The sequence below is a fragment of the Hylobates moloch genome, unplaced genomic scaffold (genome assembly GCF_009828535.3).
Source record: "Hylobates moloch isolate HMO894 unplaced genomic scaffold, HMol_V3 SCAFFOLD_6, whole genome shotgun sequence".
NCBI lineage: Eukaryota > Metazoa > Chordata > Mammalia > Primates > Hylobatidae > Hylobates > Hylobates moloch.
In genome coordinates, this window is record NW_026652281.1 from 16,644,929 (window position 1) to 16,664,035 (window position 19,107).

A 19,107-nucleotide genomic window follows, 5' to 3' on the forward strand; every position below is an offset into this window, starting at 1 on the left:
CCAAGATCAAATTAAAATAGTTTAAAATATTATGCCTTTTTAGTTGTATGTAGAAGCAGTTTTATGTTCTAGTAATAATATATAACTAAGCATGTACATTTCCATACATTTCAATTTTTAGGATTTCACATCTGTTTTGTATCAAAACATTTATCCATTTTGTTTGTTCCTTTATTCTACAGGATTAAGTTGGCACCATGGTATGGCCAGTTCTCCTCTGAGCTATTCAGTCACAGACTCTTATGCAGAATACAAGAGTTTTGAAGAGAGCTTTCCATCACCTGAACTGCTCAGAAAATCAGATTATTTAGGTGAGAAAGTAATTCCAACCTTAAGTTGCTCTACTATAGAAGTTATTCTTTTGTCCACAAATCCTCCAATGAATAAACGTCCCTTTCGAGAAGGCATACTCCTCTTCCTCACCAACACCTCACTTTCCTGACCATTACCCATTGTGTTTCATTCCCATTCACACAGGACTAATAGAGTAAAAGCCCTCAGATCAAGGAAGGATGAAGAAATGTCATTTAGCATTTATATGTAATACACATCCAATTATTAATCAATTTTACACCTAATGAATGTATACTTGTTCTCTTGAACCGTATGTTATCTTTTTTTTCCTGTACTTATCTTACTTTTCAGCAAATAACTTAAATGTCAGCTAGGCCAAGTCCCTGCTTGAATTTTCTCCACAAATTAAGAGTTATTTACATTTATTATACATATAAATATAGGCTTTGGTTAATGATGGCAGATCAAATACATGCCTTACTCTACAATCTTGCAATGGCAGAAAACAGCTTTTTCTTTAAAGTAATACACTCATAAGGACAAAGATAATTGGAAAAAAGAAAGTACAAAGTTTGGAAGGTTAATCAGGTGGTCTGATACAGCAGACCTAAGAAAGCAGAGTCCTAAACCAACAATGTGGATACCTCAGAAACAAGACAATTTGCACTATAGTGTCACAGAAAAGCTCATAATTTGGTTGTGCCAAATACTTGTAAATAGATGTCAAAAACATGAAAGATGTGGTTAACTGCTCCTTTCCTGCTCAAAGGGAGCCTGGAGATTTATTCTTTAGAATATTTTGAAACAGGGACTCTAGACTGGAGAATACGAGATCCTTTTAATAGCAGGGATACTGTGGTATTTTGAAATGTCAGTCCCAATTATTCATTTCTCTGTAGTATTATATTCATACCCTCATAATGGGTGGAGTGTACTTTTCTGCTCTCTGGCTTTGGGATTGGCCATGTCACTTGCTTTCTGCAACAAACACAATTTTAAAAAAGCTTTCAAATTGCTTAAATGGTTGTGCTTGTCTTCTTGCACTTTTGCCATTATCGTGAGAATGTATCCTAATTAGCTTCTGCCTCTCTCGTGCAACCCCAGAATGAGAGTTACAGAGCGGAACAGTCTAGGAAACCAGCTCACTTCAGGGAGCTGCCCCAGCTGATCTGCAGACCTGTAATCTGAGTTACCTGAGCCAACTAATAGACATGGAAACAAAAAACAACTGCTTTTCACTTTGTGCCCCTGAGATTTTGTGGTTGTTTATTAAACAGCCAAAGCTGACTGCTGCAGATAATGTGCTGAATTTGGAAGAGGGAATTAAGTAAAAGTGTACATCCTAAATTATGGGATCTGCTCACCCAATACTTATTTCCACCCCACCCCAGGAGCCCATTTTTCTTGTCAGCTTCCCAGACTTGAACCTTCTGTTGAGAAAATGAAAGATTATTTTCTCAGGAACTGAGTACCCCAGAAGAAAATATCTAAAGATACTGACCTCAGGAGTCCTCAATGAAACTGACCAGGCAGAAGATCCTACAGTGAAGCCAACTATATGACAAGCCCCATCTAGGCCGTAGGGATACCACTTAGCCTTTTAGGACCCACTTTTAAATATGAACAGAGAGCCAAGGATCACCAGACTTCTGAGGAAAGCCTCTAACGTTAAAAAGAGATATCAAAACAAAACAAAACAAAATGTGAGAATGGTGTCAGCAAGATGTTGAAACAGGAAGCCATGGACCTGCCTACTCCTTACGGACACACCAATTCAACAGCAATATATGGACCAGTTCCCTTTGTGAAAAATTCAGAAAATAGTCGACAGGCGCCTGCATCCTGGCAAGCATGGGGCCAGCCACATCAAAGCCAGTAGGAAAATTTGAGACATCCTCACCATAATTCCTACGCCTAGCACAGCATCATACAATTGAGAGAAAACCCATACCACAGCTTTCAGCTTCTCCCTGAGGGGAAGAGCAAGATAAGGGACTTGACAATACATCCAGTGTTCTGAATTCTCTGAGGGATACCTGAGGGAACTGATTTCGGTCTTGCCTTTCTCAGAGTACTGATAGGACCCAACATACCTAAGGTGACTGGTGACTGCTGAGAACAAAGATGACAATTTGGTCTAGGACACAAACATTTGCCATAGGCTCTCCACCTAGCTCAGTGCAGAGTGAGTGGGGGATAAAAAAAGATTCCAGCTTCTCCCTTGGGAGAGAAAGAGTTGGACCTTGTGTCCAATGTTCCAACTTTTCAAGGGATGTTCTTGGGACTAGCTTCTGTCACATCTGTCTTACAATTTTGACAGGATCTGACATATTCTAAATGCCTGGAGGCTGATAACAACAAAGATGGTGGTTTGGACTAGCACAAAGATTTGAGAGATCTCTGGGTAGGCTTATTCATAAGGGTCTTCTGTACAATGCCAGTCTGCAAGACTGGGAGAAGTGGCTGTTTTTTTCTAATGCATAGATGCTGATACAAGTAAAATTGTCAAGGAAAATTAAGAAGCAAGGAAACATGGTCCAAACAAAGGAACAAGATAAATCCCTAGAAACTGACCCTAATGAAATGGAGCTATACAAATTGTCTGACAACTAATTCAAAATAATCATTAAAAAGATGGTCAACAAGCTGAGAAGAACAATACATGAACAAAATAAGAATTGCAACAAAAAGAACGTTTTAAAAAGAACAAAATAGGAATTTTTGGAGCTGAAGAATACTATCACTGAACTGAGGCCAGGCACAGTGGCTCATGCCTATAATCCCAATGCTTTAGGAGGCTGAGGTGGGAGGATCACTTGAGCCAAGGAGTTTGATGTTACAGTGAGCTATGATTATGCTACTGCACTCCAGCCTGGGTGACAGAGCAAGACTGCTCTAAAAAAAATAAAAAAGAATAAAAGAAAAATTTAGTAGAGCAATATAACAGCACACTAGCTCAAGAAGAATAAAGAATTAGTGAGCTCGAGGACAGGTCATTTTTAAAGACTCCAAAAGCAATTGCAAGAACAACAAAAATTGACAAATGGGACCTAATTAAACTGAAGAGCTTCTGCACAGCAAAATAAACTAGCAACATAGTAAACAGCCTACAGAATGGGAGAAAATATTTGCAAACTGTGCATCCAACAAAGATCTAATATCCAGAATCTATAAGAAATTTAAATCAGCAAGCAAAAAACGATCCTATTAAAAAATGGGCAGAGGACATGAATATAAAGAAGACTAAAGAAGTATGTCTTCTTCTCATTAGAGAAATGCAAATCAAAACGACAATGAGATACCATCGCATACCAGTCAAGGTAGCTATTATTAAAAAGTCAAAAAATAATGTGTTTATGAGATTGTAGAGAAAAGGGAAAGCTTATACACTGCTGGTACACAGGAGGAATGGGAATGTAAATTAGTTCAGCCAATGTGGAAAGAAGTTTGCAGATTTCTCAAAGAACCTAGAACTATCATTTGACCCAGCAATCCTATTACTGGATATATTTCCAAAGGAATCATTCTATAAAGACACATCCACATATGTTTGTTGCAGCACTTTTCACAATAGCAGAGACGTGGAATCAACCTAAATGCCCATCAGTGGTAGACTGGATAAAGAAAGTGTAGTACATGTACACCATGGAATACTATACAGAAATAAAAAAGAATGAAATCATATCTTTTGCATCAACATGGATGCAGCTAGAGACCGTTATCCTAAGCAAATTATGCAGGAACAGAAAACCAAATACCATATGTTCTCATTTATAAGTGGGAACTAAACATTGAGTACACATGCACACAAAGAAGGGAACGGTAGACACTGGGGCTTAATTGAGGTTGGTGGGTGGGAAGAGGGTGAAGATTGAAAAGCTACCTATTGGATACTATGCTCACTATCTGGGTGACAAAATCATTTGTACACCAAGCCCCACTGACACACAGTTTTCCCATGTAACAAACGTGCATGTGTACCCCCTGTATCTAAAAAGTTGGAAGAAAAATAAAGGTCATTTAGCATTATGCCATTAGTGAAGAAAAAAGAATGAAAAGATTGAAGAAATCCTGAGAGACTTGTGAGCCACTATCAAGCAGACCAACATTTGCGTTATGGGAGTCCCAGAGAAGAAGAGAGAAAGGACTAGAAAGTGTATTCGAAGAAATAGTGGCTAAAATCATCCCAAATCTGGGGAATGAAATGGACATTTAGATCCAGGAAGCCCAAGGGACCCAAGTAGAAGGAATCCAAGAAATCCACACCGAGAAACACTATAATTGAGTTGTCAAGTCATATACAAAGAGAATTTTGAAAGCAGCAAGTAAGAAGTGACTTGACATGTGCAGGGGAGCCCCTATAAAACTATGAGTGGATTTCTCAGCAGAAACCTTACAGATCAGAGAGAATGGGATGATATATTCAAAGTGCTGAAAGAAAAATTATCAACCAACAGCAGTACACCCGGGAAAACTGTCCTTCAAAAACGGAGAGACAAGGAGTTTCCCAGACAAACAAAAGCTGAGGGAATTTACCATGACTAGACCTACCTTACAAGTAATGCTGAAAGGAGTTATTTAAGTTGAAACTCAAGGATGCTAAACAGTAACATGAAAGTATAAAACTCATTGGTAAAGGTAAATATAGAGAGAAATACAGAATACAGTAATATCGTAATAGTAGTTTACTATTAAGCTCTTCAGTTTAATTAGGTCCCTTTTGTCAATTTTTGTTTTTGTTGCAATTGCTTTTGGAGTCTTTAAAAATGACCTGTCCTCAAGCTCACTAATTCTTTATAGTATACTATTACAATAGTAATGTAATAGTAATTGTAATACTGTACAGAATACAGTAATATTGTTATATTAGTATACCAAAATTAAATCACTTTTAGTTCTGGTATATGAGTTAAAAAGATAAAAATGTTAAAAACTAACTGAAGATGTTAATAATACAACATAAAATATATAAATTGTGACATGAATAAAGTGCAGGAGGGGGAGAAGTGTAAGTGTAGTTTTTGTATGCAGTTGAAATTAAGTTATCAGCTTAGACTGTTAAAACTATATAAGATTTTACGTAAGCCCCATGGTCAACACGAACAAAATTCCTATGGAAGAATCACAAAAGAAGAAAAAGAAAAGCATTATAAATACATACAAAAAGCAGTGGAACACAAAGAAAGACAGCACTAAAGGAAAAAGGGACAAAAGAATTACAAGACAGAAACAATTAGTGAAATGACAACAGTTAAGTCCTTACCTATCAATAATTACTTTAAATAAGTTAAACTTCCCAGTCAAAACACAGAGTGACTGAATGGATAAAAGAACAAGATCTAATGATGTGATGTCTACAAATGACCCTCTTTAGATTTAAGGATACATACACTAAAAGTGGAGAGATGGAAAAAGATATTCCATACAAATGGTAACCATAAGAGAGCAGGGGTGGCTATATTTATGTCAGACAAGATAGACTTTAAATCAAAATCAGTCATGAGAGACAAAGAAGAACAAAAATAATAATAAAAGGGTCAATTCACCAGGAAGATATACAGTTATAAATACGTATGCACCCAACATCAGCATCTAAATATATAAAACAGACATTGACAGAACTGAAGGGAAAAATAGTAATACAATAATTGTGGGATAATTCAATATAACCCACTTTTAACAATGGATAGAACATTCAGACAGAAAACAGGTAAGCAAACAGCAGACTTGAACAGCGCTATAGACAACATGGACCTAACATGTATACAAAACATTCTACCTAACAGTGGCAGAATATATATTTCTCTCATGCACAGATAGGACATACTCCATAATGGATCATGTTATGTCGCAAAACAAGTCTTAACAAATGGAAGATTGAAAACATACCAAGTATCTTTTCTGACCATAATGGAACAAAACTAGAAATCAGTAGCAGAAGGAATACTGGAAAATTCACAAATATGTGGAAATTTAACATACTCTTGAATAACCAGTGAGTCAAGAAATCAAAAGGGAAATTAGAAAATATCTTTGGACGAAAGTACAATATATTAAAACGTGGGATATAGCAAAAGCAGTACTGAGGGAATTTTATAGCAATAACTGAATTTAAAAAGAAAAATTTCAAATAAGCTAATCTTACACCTCAAGGAACTAGAAAAAAGAATGAACAGCCAAAAATTATCAGACAGAAGGAAATAAAATTTAGAGCAGAAATAAATGGAACAGAAAATCGAAAAAAATAGAAAGAAATCATTGAAACTAAGAGTTGGTTTTTTGAAAAGAAAAATTTGACAAACTTTTAGTTAGATTAAGAAAAAAAGACTCAATAAAATTCAAAGTGCAAGATGAGACATTATACCTGATAACACAGAAACAAAAATAATCATGAGACTACCATGCCCAATTATAAATTGAATAACCTAGAAGGAAAGAAGAAATTCCTAGAAACATATAACCTATTAAGACTGAGTCATGAAGAAATATGAAATCTGGACAGATCTATAACTAGTAAAGAGATTGAACCAGCAATCAAAAACCTTCCAACAAAGAAAATCCAGGACCAGATGGCTTCACTGGTGAATTCTACCAAACTTTTAAAGAATATTTAATTCTAATTCTTCTTAAACTCTTCTAAAAAATTAAAGAGGAGAAGACACTTTCAAACTAATTCTTTAAGGCCAGCATTACCCTCATACTAAAGTGAGGTAAATACTACAAGCAAAGACAACTGTAAGACAATATCCCTGATGAACATAGATGTAAAAATCCTCAACAAAATACTAGCAATTGAAATTCATCTCTATATTTAAAGGATCATACACCATGACCAGGTGGCATTTATCTCTGGGATGCAAGGATGGTTCCAAATACAAAAATCAACTAAAGTGATACACTACATTAACAGAATGAAGGGTAACAATTACACAATAATTTCAATAGATGCAGCAAAATGATTTGACAAAATCCGATATGTTTTATGATGAAAACTCTCAAACTAGGAACAGAAGGCAATTACCTCAGCATAATAAAGACCGTATATGAGAAGCCCATAGCTAACATCATACTCAGTAGTAAAAAACTGAAAGCTTTTCCTCTAAGGTCAGGAAGTATGCTGAATACTTTTATTCAGCATAGTCCTAGTCACAGCAATTAGGCAACAAAAAAATAAAAGCATCTAAATTGAAAAGAAGTAAAATAATCTGTTTTTGCAGATGACATGATCTTATATGTAAAACACTCTAAAGACACCACAAGGCTGGGTGTGGGGGCTCACACCTGTACTCCCAGCACTTTAGGAGGCCAAGGCGGGCAGATCACATGAGATCAGGAGTTCGAGACCAGCCTGGCCAACATGGTGAAACCCCTTCTGCACTAAAAATACAAAAATAAGCCGGCGTGGTGGCAGGTGCCTGTAGTCCCAGGTACTCAGGAGGCTGAGGCAGGAGAATGCTTTAACCTGGGAGGCAGAGGTTGCAGTGGGCCGGGATCGTGCCACTGCACTCCAGCCTGGGTGACAGAGTGAGACTGTCTCAAAAAAACAAAAAACAAAAAAACAAGAACACAAAAACTTACTTGAACGATTAAATGAATTCGGTAAAATTGTAGATTATAAAATCAACATACGAAAATCAGTTGTGTTTCTATATCCTAGCAATAAACTACCTGAAAAGGAAATAAAACAATTCTCATTTACAATATCATCAGAAAGTATAAAATATTTAGGAATAAACTTAAGAAGTAGAAGATATGTATGCTGGAAAACAATGGTGAATAAAATTTAAAAAGATGCAAGCAAATGGATGCGCCTCCCATGTTTATGAGTTGGAAGACTTAATATTGTTAAAATATCCATACACCCAAAGCAGTCTACAAATTTGATGCAATCTCTATCAAAATCTCAATGACATTTTTTAATAGAAATAACAAAGCAACACTGAAGTGTATACGGAACCACAAAGAAGCTCAAATAGCGAAAACAATCTTGAGAAGAACAAAGTAGGAACATCATACTTCCTGATTTCAAAATACATTGCAATGCTATAGTAATTCAAACAGTATGGTACTGTCATAAGAGAAATGAATCCATACATATATGGCCAACTTATCTTTGACAGGATGGAGTGCCAAGAATACACAATGAGGAAAGGATACTTTCTTCAACAAATGCTATTGGGAAAACTGCATATCCACATACAAAACAATGAAATTGGACATTGACACCCATACACAAAAATTAATTCAAAATGGATTAAATACTTAAATATAAGACCTTAAGCTGTAAAACTCCTAGAAGAAAACATAGGGGAAAAGCTTCATAACATTAGTCTTAGCAGTGATTTCGTGGATATGATACCAAAAGTATAGGCAACAAGAACAGTAACGAGTAAGACATCATCACTTCTGCACAGCAAAAGCTTCCGCACAGCAAAAGAAACAATCAACAGTGTAAAGAGATAACCTACCAAAATGGAGGAAAATATTTGTAAATCATATATCTGATAAAGGAGTAAATAATTAAAATGCATAAGGAATATAACTGAATAGCAAAACTAAGCAAAAAAGACCACCTGATTTAAAAAATAGACAACTTGAATAGATATTTCTCCAAAGCAGCAGCAGCAATAGCCAACAAGTATATAAAAAATACTCAACATCATTAATCATCAGGAACACGCAAATCAAAACCACAATATCACCTCACACTTGTTAAAAGGGCTATTACCAAAAAACAAAAACAAAAGATAACAAATGTTGGCAAGGATGTGGATAAATTAGAACCCTTGTACACTGTTGGTGGGAATGTAAAATGGCACCGCAGCTATAGAAACAGTATGGAGGTGTCTCTAAAAATTAAAAACAGAATGACCATGTGGTCCATCAATCCCTGTGTGAATATCCAAAATAATTAAAATCAGGATCTCAAAGAGATATTAGCACTCCCTTATTCATTGCAGCATTATTCACAGTAGCCGAGATGTGGAAAAAAACTAAATGTTTATTGATAGATGAAAGGATAAAGAAAATATGATGCATAAATACAATGGAATATTATTCAGCCTTAAGAAAGAAATCCTGCAATTTGTGACAAGATGGATGAACCTTGAGGACATTATGTTAAATGAAATAAGCCAGTCACAGAGGGTCGAATACTTGATATTTCCACTTATATAAGTTATCTAAAAGAGCCAAACTCATAGAAGCAGAGAGTAGGATGATGTTTGACAGGATCTGGCAGGAAGGGAAAATTGGGAGTTGCTATCAATGGGTATTAAGTTTCACATACACATGTAGAAGTGAGCTCTAGAGAGCTGCTGTAGAACACTGTGCCTTTAGTTAACAACACTGGATTGTACACTTAAAAGTTTGAGTGTAGATCTCATGTTAAGTGTTCTAACTATAAAAAGAATTTTTAAAATTAAAATGTTTAAACTTTTGAAATTAAAAAAATCTTGAAACAAGGAAATTAAGTAGGAGGAAAAAGAATCAAGGAGAAATAGGAACAAGGAGAGGAAAATACTTTCAAAAATCTTCATTGAGATAAGAAAATATGTATTTTATCCGTTAAATAAGAATAGGATGCTATGAAAAAGAGGCTGTTCTAAGAATAATGAAGTGCAAAAGCAGAATGGAAAACTCAGTAAAAGGATTAAAATATTAAGTTGAGATTTACCAGAAAAAAAATCATGAGGAAAAAAGGAGGAAAAAAGAGGAGAAAAATTAAAAAAAGATTAAAATTTAGAGGAAAAAAATATAAGATAGAAGAACAGTATATGAAATCCAACATCAAATAATAGGAGTTCCAGGAAAAGATAATGGAAAAAAGGGAAGAAAATGATTAAGAAATAATTTAAGAACATTTTTCGAGCGATAAATTATGAGTTTCCAGGTTAAAAGGACCATAGTGTGCCTAGTACAGTAGATGAAAAACACCAAGGCACAGCATTATGAAATTCTGAAACACCTGGGAGTGGAATAAATGGAATGGATTTATGCAGTTTGGTAGTATTTGAAATTAAATAGATTTAAAAATATAGAGAGACTAGGAGTGGTGGCACATGCCTGTAATCACAGCACTTTGGGAGGCTGAGGCAGGCGGATCATGAGGTCAGGAGATCGAGACTGTGATGAAACCCCGTCTCTACTAAAAATACAAAAAATTAGCCGGGCGTGGTGGCGGGTGCCTGTAGTCCCAGCTACTCAGAGAGGCTGAGGCAGGAGAATGGCGTGAACCCGGGAGGCGGAGCTTGCAGTGAGCCGAGATTGCACCACTGCGCTCCAGCCTGGGCGACACAGCGAGACTCCGTCTCAAAAAAAAAAAAAAAACTGATATTAAGTAATAGCAGTTTACGTACAGTTGTCCCTTGGTATCCATGGGGATTGGTTCCAAGACCTCCCTTGGATACCAAAATCTGTGGATGCTGAAGTCCCTGATATAAAATGGCATGGTATTTGCATGTAACCTATGCACATCCTCCTACATACTTTAAATAATCTTTAGATTACTTATAATACTTAATACAATGTAAATGCTATGTAAATAGTTGTTATACTGTGTTGTTTAGAGAATAATGACAAGAAAAAAAAGGCTGTATATGTTGAGTATAGATGCAGTTTTTTTCCTGAATATTTTCAGTGCATGGTTGGTTGAATCCACAAATGTGGAACTCGTAGATACAAAGGGCTGACTGTATGTTATTTAGTGATGCGATTTTTAATGGCACATAGGTATAACATATATAAAATATAACAGGCAGCTCACATGTGTGCTTCCTGCCTCTTAGATCAATAATCCTTATGGTAGAAAAGTCTACAGAGGAAGGCAGGGTAAGAGAACCAGAATAGACCATAGATTATTTACTATATTGATCCATCAAGGCTTATTTTTTTCTGTCTCATCCAAAACCTTCAAATATAATACCATCATTTGGTATGGGCTGGGGACCTAAGGTGGGGTAGAGAGTAACCCATCATTTGTAGGCTGTTGTTCAAAGTCTTACATGATTTCTTCTCTGCTGTTTTAGACTGGGAGTGTCCCAACTTGGAAGAACACATGCAGTGGAAGAATTCTACTCTTCTGGATACCAGTAAAGCAGTAGCAATAGAGAAGGCACCACAGTTTTCAAATGTCTCTGCAATTTTAAGTGAGTTGCACACACAGGGGAACATTTCTTATCTATGTTGGAAAAGCAAAGTATTTTTTCTCTTGAATGATTTCTAAGCTAAGTCTTTCAGTTGGATTGCCTTTGGCTACAGATAATATCTAATAATAGCATACGTGTGTATGAGTTTACTTTTTTATTTATTTTGAGACAGAGTCTCACTCTGTTGCCCAGGCTGGAGCACGGTGGCATGATTTAGGCTCACTGCAACCTCTGTCTCCCAGGTTCAAGCAATTTTCCTGCCTCAGCCTCCCTAGTAGCTGGGGTTACAGGCGCGTGCCACCACACCTAGTTAATTTTTGTATTTTTATAGAGATGGGGTTTCACCATGTTGGCCAGGCTGGTCTTGAACTCCTGACCTCAGGTGATCTGCCTGCCTTGGCTTCCCAAAGTGCTGAGATTACAAGTGTGAGCCACTGCTCCCGGGCACATCAAGCTAATTTAAAAATTTTTTTGTAGAGATGGAGTCTCGCTATGTTGCCCAGGCTGGTCTCAAACTCCTAGCCCCAAGTAATTCTTCTACCTTGGCCTTCCAAAGTGCTGAGATTACAGGCATGAGCCATTGCACTCAATCTTTTATAACTTTTTATTTTGAACTATTTTTAGACTTTTTGTTTAGTCTTTCTTTTTTTCTGTTTCATGATCCTATCCTGGATCCCATGTCGCTTTTAATTGTTATTTCTCCCTAGTCTCCTGCAGTTTGTAATAGTTCCTCAGTCTTTCAGATTACTGATGTTATTTTGTAGAATGTCCCTTGATTGGGATTTGTCTTGATGTTTCCTTGTGATAGGAATGAAGTTATGGCTGGGTGCAGTGGCTGACACCTGTAATCCCAGCACTTTGGGAGACTGAGATGGAAGGACTGCTTGAGGCGAGGAGTTTGAGACCAGCCTGGGCAACATAGTGAGACCTCTGTCTCTACAAAAAATATAAAATGAGCCAGACGTGATGGTGCACGCCTGTAGTCCCAGGTACTCAAGAGGCTGAGGTGGGAGAATGAGAGGATCACTTGAGCCCAGGAGGTCAAGGCTACAGTAAGCCATGTTTGTACCACCGAACTTCTGCCTGGGTGACAGAATGAGGATCTTCTCAAAAAAAAAAAGGAATGAAGTTATGCAGTTTTTGTTAAGAATACCACAGAAATGGCCTTTGCAGTGTATCATATCATATCAGAGGGTTCATGATGTCCCCCCATTTTTATTTGAAAAATATTATGTCTTATTACCGGTGATGGTAAGTTTCATCATTTGGTTAAGGTGGTATCTGCTGAATTTCTCCAGTTAAAGATTGCGTTTTCTCTTTGTAATTTTTGAATATCTACAAAAAGATAGTTTGAGACTGTAAACTCTGTTTCTCCTCAAACTTTGTTTCACTAATTTTAGCAACCATCAGAGGAGCCAGGTGACTTCAACCTTTATTCCTGTGGTGTTTGTCCAAGGGTGATTTTTTATTCTATTCTTTCCTGCTACTTTTATTAATTGAAATTCTACTGTAAAAGAAGAACTTTCTCTTTTCTGCCATTTGTTTATTTATTTGATTACTTATTCAGTGTAGACTCATGGATATTTATTTTATGGTTTGAAATCCAACACTTTCATCATTCGTTCGTTCATTTATGTATTTATTTGTTTATTTATTTATTTCTAGTATATATGTATAGAGTAGTTTCAGAAGTGTTAACCCAGGCTCCTGTAAGAAACACATTTAGTAAATAAATTACAGCATTTGCATACAGTTCTTTTGGTCTTTAGCATTATAGCATCCAGTCAAAATACTAATTTTCCAAAGTTACGTAAGTTCATTTGCTCCCCACCTCCCTTAGCATGTGAGAAGTTATTCACTTGTAATATGTATAGCTAGACTCATTTGTTATTGATTCACTTTTGCATTCACCTCTCCTGTTTGGTTTTGTTTATGTATTCAGGAATATGAAATATTACTATGGTTTTAAGAGTCATAGCTATATAAAAAGGTATTTTCAGAAAATTGTCACTTTCTCCTTCTTCCAGCTACCATTCTTCTCTTCTTTCTACCCCTTTCTCACTTACCCCCTGTGAGTAACCAGTCTTTTTAGTTTTTGGCTTATCCTTCCTGTGTTTCTTTTGTACAAATGAGGAGATATCCATGTATTTCTTTATATCCTCTTCTTTGTTACATGAAGGGTACCGTGCTATATAGCTACTCTTTTTTCACTTTGATTTTTCCACCTAACAGTATGTACTGGAAATCACTCCACGTTGGTTTACATAGAGATCTTCCTCTTATTTTTTACAGCTGCATAGTACTTCACTCTGTGGATGTACTTTTGTTTATTTAAAAATACCTATAAATTGGGTATTTAGGTTTTTCCCCAATATTTTGCCACCATAAACAATACTGCAGTGAATAAACTTATGATATATATTTTCATGCTATTGGCAGTGTGTCTTCAAGGTAGATTTCCAGAGGTAGGATAGCTGGGTCAAAAGGTAAGTGCATATATCATTTTATTGGATATTGCCAAATTTTCCTCCAGAAGGATTATAACAGTTTGCATTCCCAACAGCAGTGTGTTAAAGTGCTGGTCTCCCTATATCCTTACCAACAGAATGTGTTGTCATATTTTTTTTAATTTTTGCTACTCTCATAGGTGACAAATGTTATCTCTGTGCTATTTTAACTTGCATTTCCATAATTATATGTGAGTTTAAACATTTTTCATATGTTTAAGGGCTATTTTTATTTGAAGAATATTGGCCTTTTGTCTGTGGTATATATTATGAATATTTTGTCCCAGTTTGTCAGTTGTCTTTTTGTTCATGGTATTTTTTGTCATGCAACATTTTTTTTTTTTGAGACGGAGTCTTGCTCTGTCACCCAGGCTGGAGTGCAGTGGCCCGATGTCGGCTCACTGCAAGCTCCGCCTCCCGGGTTCACGCCATTCTCCTGCCTCAGCCTCTCCGAGTAGCTGGGACTACAGGCGCCCGCCACCACGCCCGGCTAATTTTTTTTTGTATTTTTAGTAGAGACGGGGTTTCACTGGGGTCTCGATCTCCTGACCTCGTGATCCGCCCGCCTCGGCCTCCTAAAGTGCTGGGATTACAAGCGTGAGCCACCGCGCCCGGCCAACATTTTTTTATTTATATTGGATTTATGTTTCTCCCATACCAGCCCAGAGCTAGTGTAGCAGTTCACTAATATCATCAAGATCATAGGGTCTTATGTCAACATGCAACCAAGTGTGTTGGCTTGTTACCCCATAGTTGCAAGGTGGTTGCTAAACTCTAGGTGTCACAGCCATGTTCCTGGTAGAAAGAATGAGAGAGGGCAGGAATAGCCCCACATATATTCTTTTATTGGAAGATGAAAAGCTTTCCCAGAAATTCCCAGCTGACTTCTACTTTGGTCTATTACCCAGAACTGAGTCATGCCTCTATCTACCACCAGGGAGGCTGAGAAACCAAGTATTTCGCTTTCCTATCCTCTATTGTGGTAGAAGGCAAGGAAAATGAAGAAGGGGAGTAGGAATGGATATTGTCAGCCCACCTATTAGAGCCTGCCACTACGAAAGGGTCTTATTAGTCAAAGAACATTGAGTTAGGGGTCCTTTATTGGAAAGTTGATAGCTGTCTGGATGGCAATATTTCTACAGTGTTTGAAGGCCTTGTCTTCTGTGTTATGTTTAGTTTGGCAACTCCTTTGCTGAAATAAAGTTCTCAAAGAAGCAGCCTGTCTCTTTAGCAAATATTTTGGTTAGGATTCTTGTCTGTTGCAAATGTCAAAAAATCTAACAGTATTAGGTTAAAAAGGGAATTTGTTACCACATGTACCTGAAAAATTCAGCAATAAATCAGGTACATATGCAACATTATCCAGGGTTTCAAATGATATCGGTAGGATCCATTTCCTCTCTATCTCTTGGCTCAGGATCCCACTATGTCAGTTATGCTCTCAGACAAGTCCCTTCTTAGAGAAACTTTTGCTGACTCTGGGCTTACATAATCACAGCCTCAAATACATTGAAAAAAGTGCTTCTGATTCCCAGCAATTTGAACTGAAGTCCTGGACCTTACACATGGGCTTCGTTAGTTTATATGCCTTACCCTGAACCAGTCACTTTGTCCAGGGAGATGCAGGCCTCTCACAGCATTGAGTTATAGGCTATGCCTGGACCATCAGGGGGAAAAAAATGAGGTGACTGTTACCAGCAAAAACAGAGTAGATGCTAGATGATAAGGGTCCACTGTAGCCCTTTATGTTTTGAGAACCTCCCTTTGAGGAAATGCTTAAAGGCATCATTCACTTTGACTCCTCTTAATTGGTGAGATTTAAAAAGTCTAATCTAGCATAAGCAAAATACCACAGCCACTAAAGGTTTTAATTTCTTTAGACAACTAAACCCATGGTTCTTTATATTCCTAGTAATATCTTAATGTGCCTGAAGCAGTCAAATGTTGGCTGACAGAAATTCTCTTGACTAATCAACCTATTAGTATGCATTTCTATATATTTGATATTGGGCTAGTATTCGACTATGAGTTTTCTAATCTTTTTTTTTTTTGAGACGGAGTAACACTCTTGCCCAGGCTGGAGTGCAGTGGCGCAATCTCGGCTCACTGCAGCCTACACCTCCTGGGTTCAAGCAATTCTCGTGCCCCATCCTCCCAAGTAGCTGGGATTACAGGCACATGCTGCCACGGCCGGCTAATTTTTGTGTTTTTAGTAGAGATGGGGTTTCACCATGTTGCCTGGGCTGGTCTTGAACACCTGACCTCAGGTGATCCACCTGCCTCGGCCCCCCAAAGCGTTGGGATTACAGGCATGAGCCACCGTGCCCGGTCTAGTTTTGTAATTTGACCAGTTATTTTTTTCTTATATGTAAAATGGGGATAATAAATTGATATATTTACCTGACAGGATTGTTGTAAGAATCAAGTAAGATAATACACGTAAAAAGACTTCAAAAATTATAAAGAACTACTCAGATACAAGGGAGAGATTCCTGTATCTCATAAAATTTTGCGACATTTTTTTACTTTGATATTTTGAAAATATTTTTACCTAAAGTGGCAGACATAAAAACAATATTAAAAAGGTTATAAAAATGAACTGCACTTGGGGGAAAATATTCATTTTTACCTAATTTTTGCCTCTGGTTTGTCTTCGAATTATATTTCTAATACATTGTTTTTATTTTCTTTCCTAGGTACCTCTTCAGAAGACTATCAGAAATGCCATAGAAAAACGTAAGAACTAAAAATTTTAAAATTGTTGAGCTTCTGAAACCCTGTATTATAATAGTATATAGCAAATATGATTGTTAGTCCACAAGCTCAGGTGTTCATTTATTATTTGTTGAGGACTCACTATGTGTCAGGACTGTTGTAATTGCTAGCGATATAGTAGTGAACAAAATTGATTAAAAACAAAATCTCTGCCCTCAGCAATGATAGCAAAAAGGAAAAGTTTGAGAAAAATTCAAGAGGGATAGTCAATAGTTTTTAGTGACAGATTGGAAGAAGTTGAAATCCAAGTTGGCTCTCAGCCCTCTGACTTAGGAAATTGGATGAAAACTTGTTCACTAGGTGAGGGAACACAAATGAAAAAGCAAGAGTGGGTTGGGGTAATACTGAGGTACCGACAGCACTTTGAAGTGGAGATGTCCAACAACAAGTTGGATGGCCCAGCCTGGAGAGCAAGGGAAGTCCTGGGCTGAAGGCATAGTTGTCTCCTTGGGAAAGTATGTAGAGTGAGAAGAGAGTAGCATTAGTACGATAGCCTCTTTATAAATATGCCTGTAACTAAATGGTGAGAAATTTCTGAAGAAAAGAAAATCTGTTACTGTTTTTTTGGGTGAATTGTCCTTCAGTAAATAACAGTGAAAATTGTAAATAGAAATGACTAAGGTGACCAGAGATGAAGATGGACTCGCTTAAAAAATTCCTTCCCAATTTATAATATAATATATTCTTAAGGAGGATAGAAGGGTATTTGGATAATAACGATACCAGATTTGAGTGCCTATCACCTACTAGACATCTGGCATTCTCTTTATTTAAGTAGCACATTCACAAAGTAAAACTGCTACAACTTTGACATAGTAGCTAATGGAGAAAGGGGGTTTTATTTATATTGTGATAACTTCTTTTTAGATCTACTTTAATGACTGTTGCCTATGTATTGAAATGGAGCAAATGTAATAAAACACTTCATTATGTGTATCTGAGACTATTTACTGTCTCACCTAAATACTGACCTCTCTTTGAAAAATAAAACCTACCACTTATGTGTGCAAAGAAAATACAGCTTCATTTTTTTTTTTAAATAACTCATCTAAACTTCTCTTAAACCCTCATCACCCTTCTCCCCTATTTAGCTGGGAAATAATGAGTTAAACTCACTTATTGTCATCCATTTACTTTTGGTTAGAAGTCCTTTTTGGGTAAATGCTGAATCTTGGATTTTCTCCCCATTCAATAGTCCTGAGAATGGCATATTGGTAGGTGATCATATCCCTTTATCTGCCTGGGCAGTTTCAGTATATGCCTGTTTCCTGACATAATTCTTAATAGAGTACCCTTGTACTCTCAGAAATGTTCCAGTTTGGACAAATAGTCACCCTAAATGTAAGTGTTTAGGAATAGGGGCAGACCTTACGTAGCCTTGCAGCAGTGCTGGGGAAAGGGTAAGGTTGGGATCTGAGGGTATCTGGAATCCCATAAGCTGTCTGGATTTTTACTGATTCATGCTGCAAGGCTGCTAGACTTGTTCTATACCTGGTCTGGGCTCCACTGAAAAAATCACTGACTCATAAACTTAAGGCCTTATTTAGGACCTGAGGTCCTCCATTGCTGATTTTACCTCACCTTGGTTTTTGTTGCTTTCTCAAACCCTTTGAGTCTCATTGAAGTCTTGTATCCAGACTTTGACTAGGTGGCTTTCCACAACCTTTGTAGTAGAGTCACTTCACTGCAGCACTCCTATGCCAGGTGTTTTGGCTGTAAATTTGGCCACTTTCTTCATTGCCCTTGGTGTATGGAGCCTTGAGAACTTGTTCTCAATGCCCAGGAATTAAGAGAATCTCAGGAGAACTAACTGATGCTGACTCTCTGCCTGAGCATCCCCAGCTCTTCTTGTCATGTTGTTTCCTCCCTGGGTGGACATCTTGTAGAGTTCTAAACAGGGAGTTAGTACATACTCCCTCTTCTTTTGGCTTTCTCTTCATCTCTTCTAATGTCATCTTCCCATTTATTACCCCATCTCCATATTTGGGCCTTGAGGGAGAAAAGTCAGCTCCCATTGTCTGCTTGTTTTCTAAGTCTTTGTCCCCCTTCTCTTTCTAATAATGCTCTAGACTGGAAGGTGTGGAGGAGAGATCTAGCTTTGTTAACTTCCTTAGCTTTTTCTGTATCATATGGTTGTCTTAGTCTGTTTTCTGTTGCTTATTACAAAATACCTGAAACTGGGTAATTTATAAAGAAAAAGAATTCCTTTCCTTCCCTTCCCTTCCCTTCCCTTCCCTTCCCTTCCCTTCCCTTCTCTTCCCCCTTCCCCTTCCCCTTCCCCTTCCCCTCCCCCTCCCCTCCCCTCCCTTCCTTTTTCTTTTTCTTTTCTTTTTCTCCCCTTTCTCTTTCTTTCTTTCTCTCTCTCCCCCCCTTCCTTCCATCTG

General features: G+C 37.2%; 1 protein-coding gene across 2 annotated transcripts in view; it reads left to right on the top strand.

The window, feature by feature from the left end:
* Window positions 1-19,107, top strand: part of MEIKIN (meiotic kinetochore factor) — a 152,350-nt gene that overhangs the window by 11,750 nt on the left and 121,493 nt on the right. For both annotated transcript variants that reach the window (XM_032156507.2, XM_058440303.1), the window contains exons 5-7: window positions 183-311; window positions 11,322-11,441; window positions 16,645-16,684. In XM_032156507.2, coding sequence (XP_032012398.1) covers window positions 183-311; window positions 11,322-11,441; window positions 16,645-16,684 — 289 coding nt within the window. The remainder of the gene's footprint in view (window positions 1-182; window positions 312-11,321; window positions 11,442-16,644; window positions 16,685-19,107) is intronic.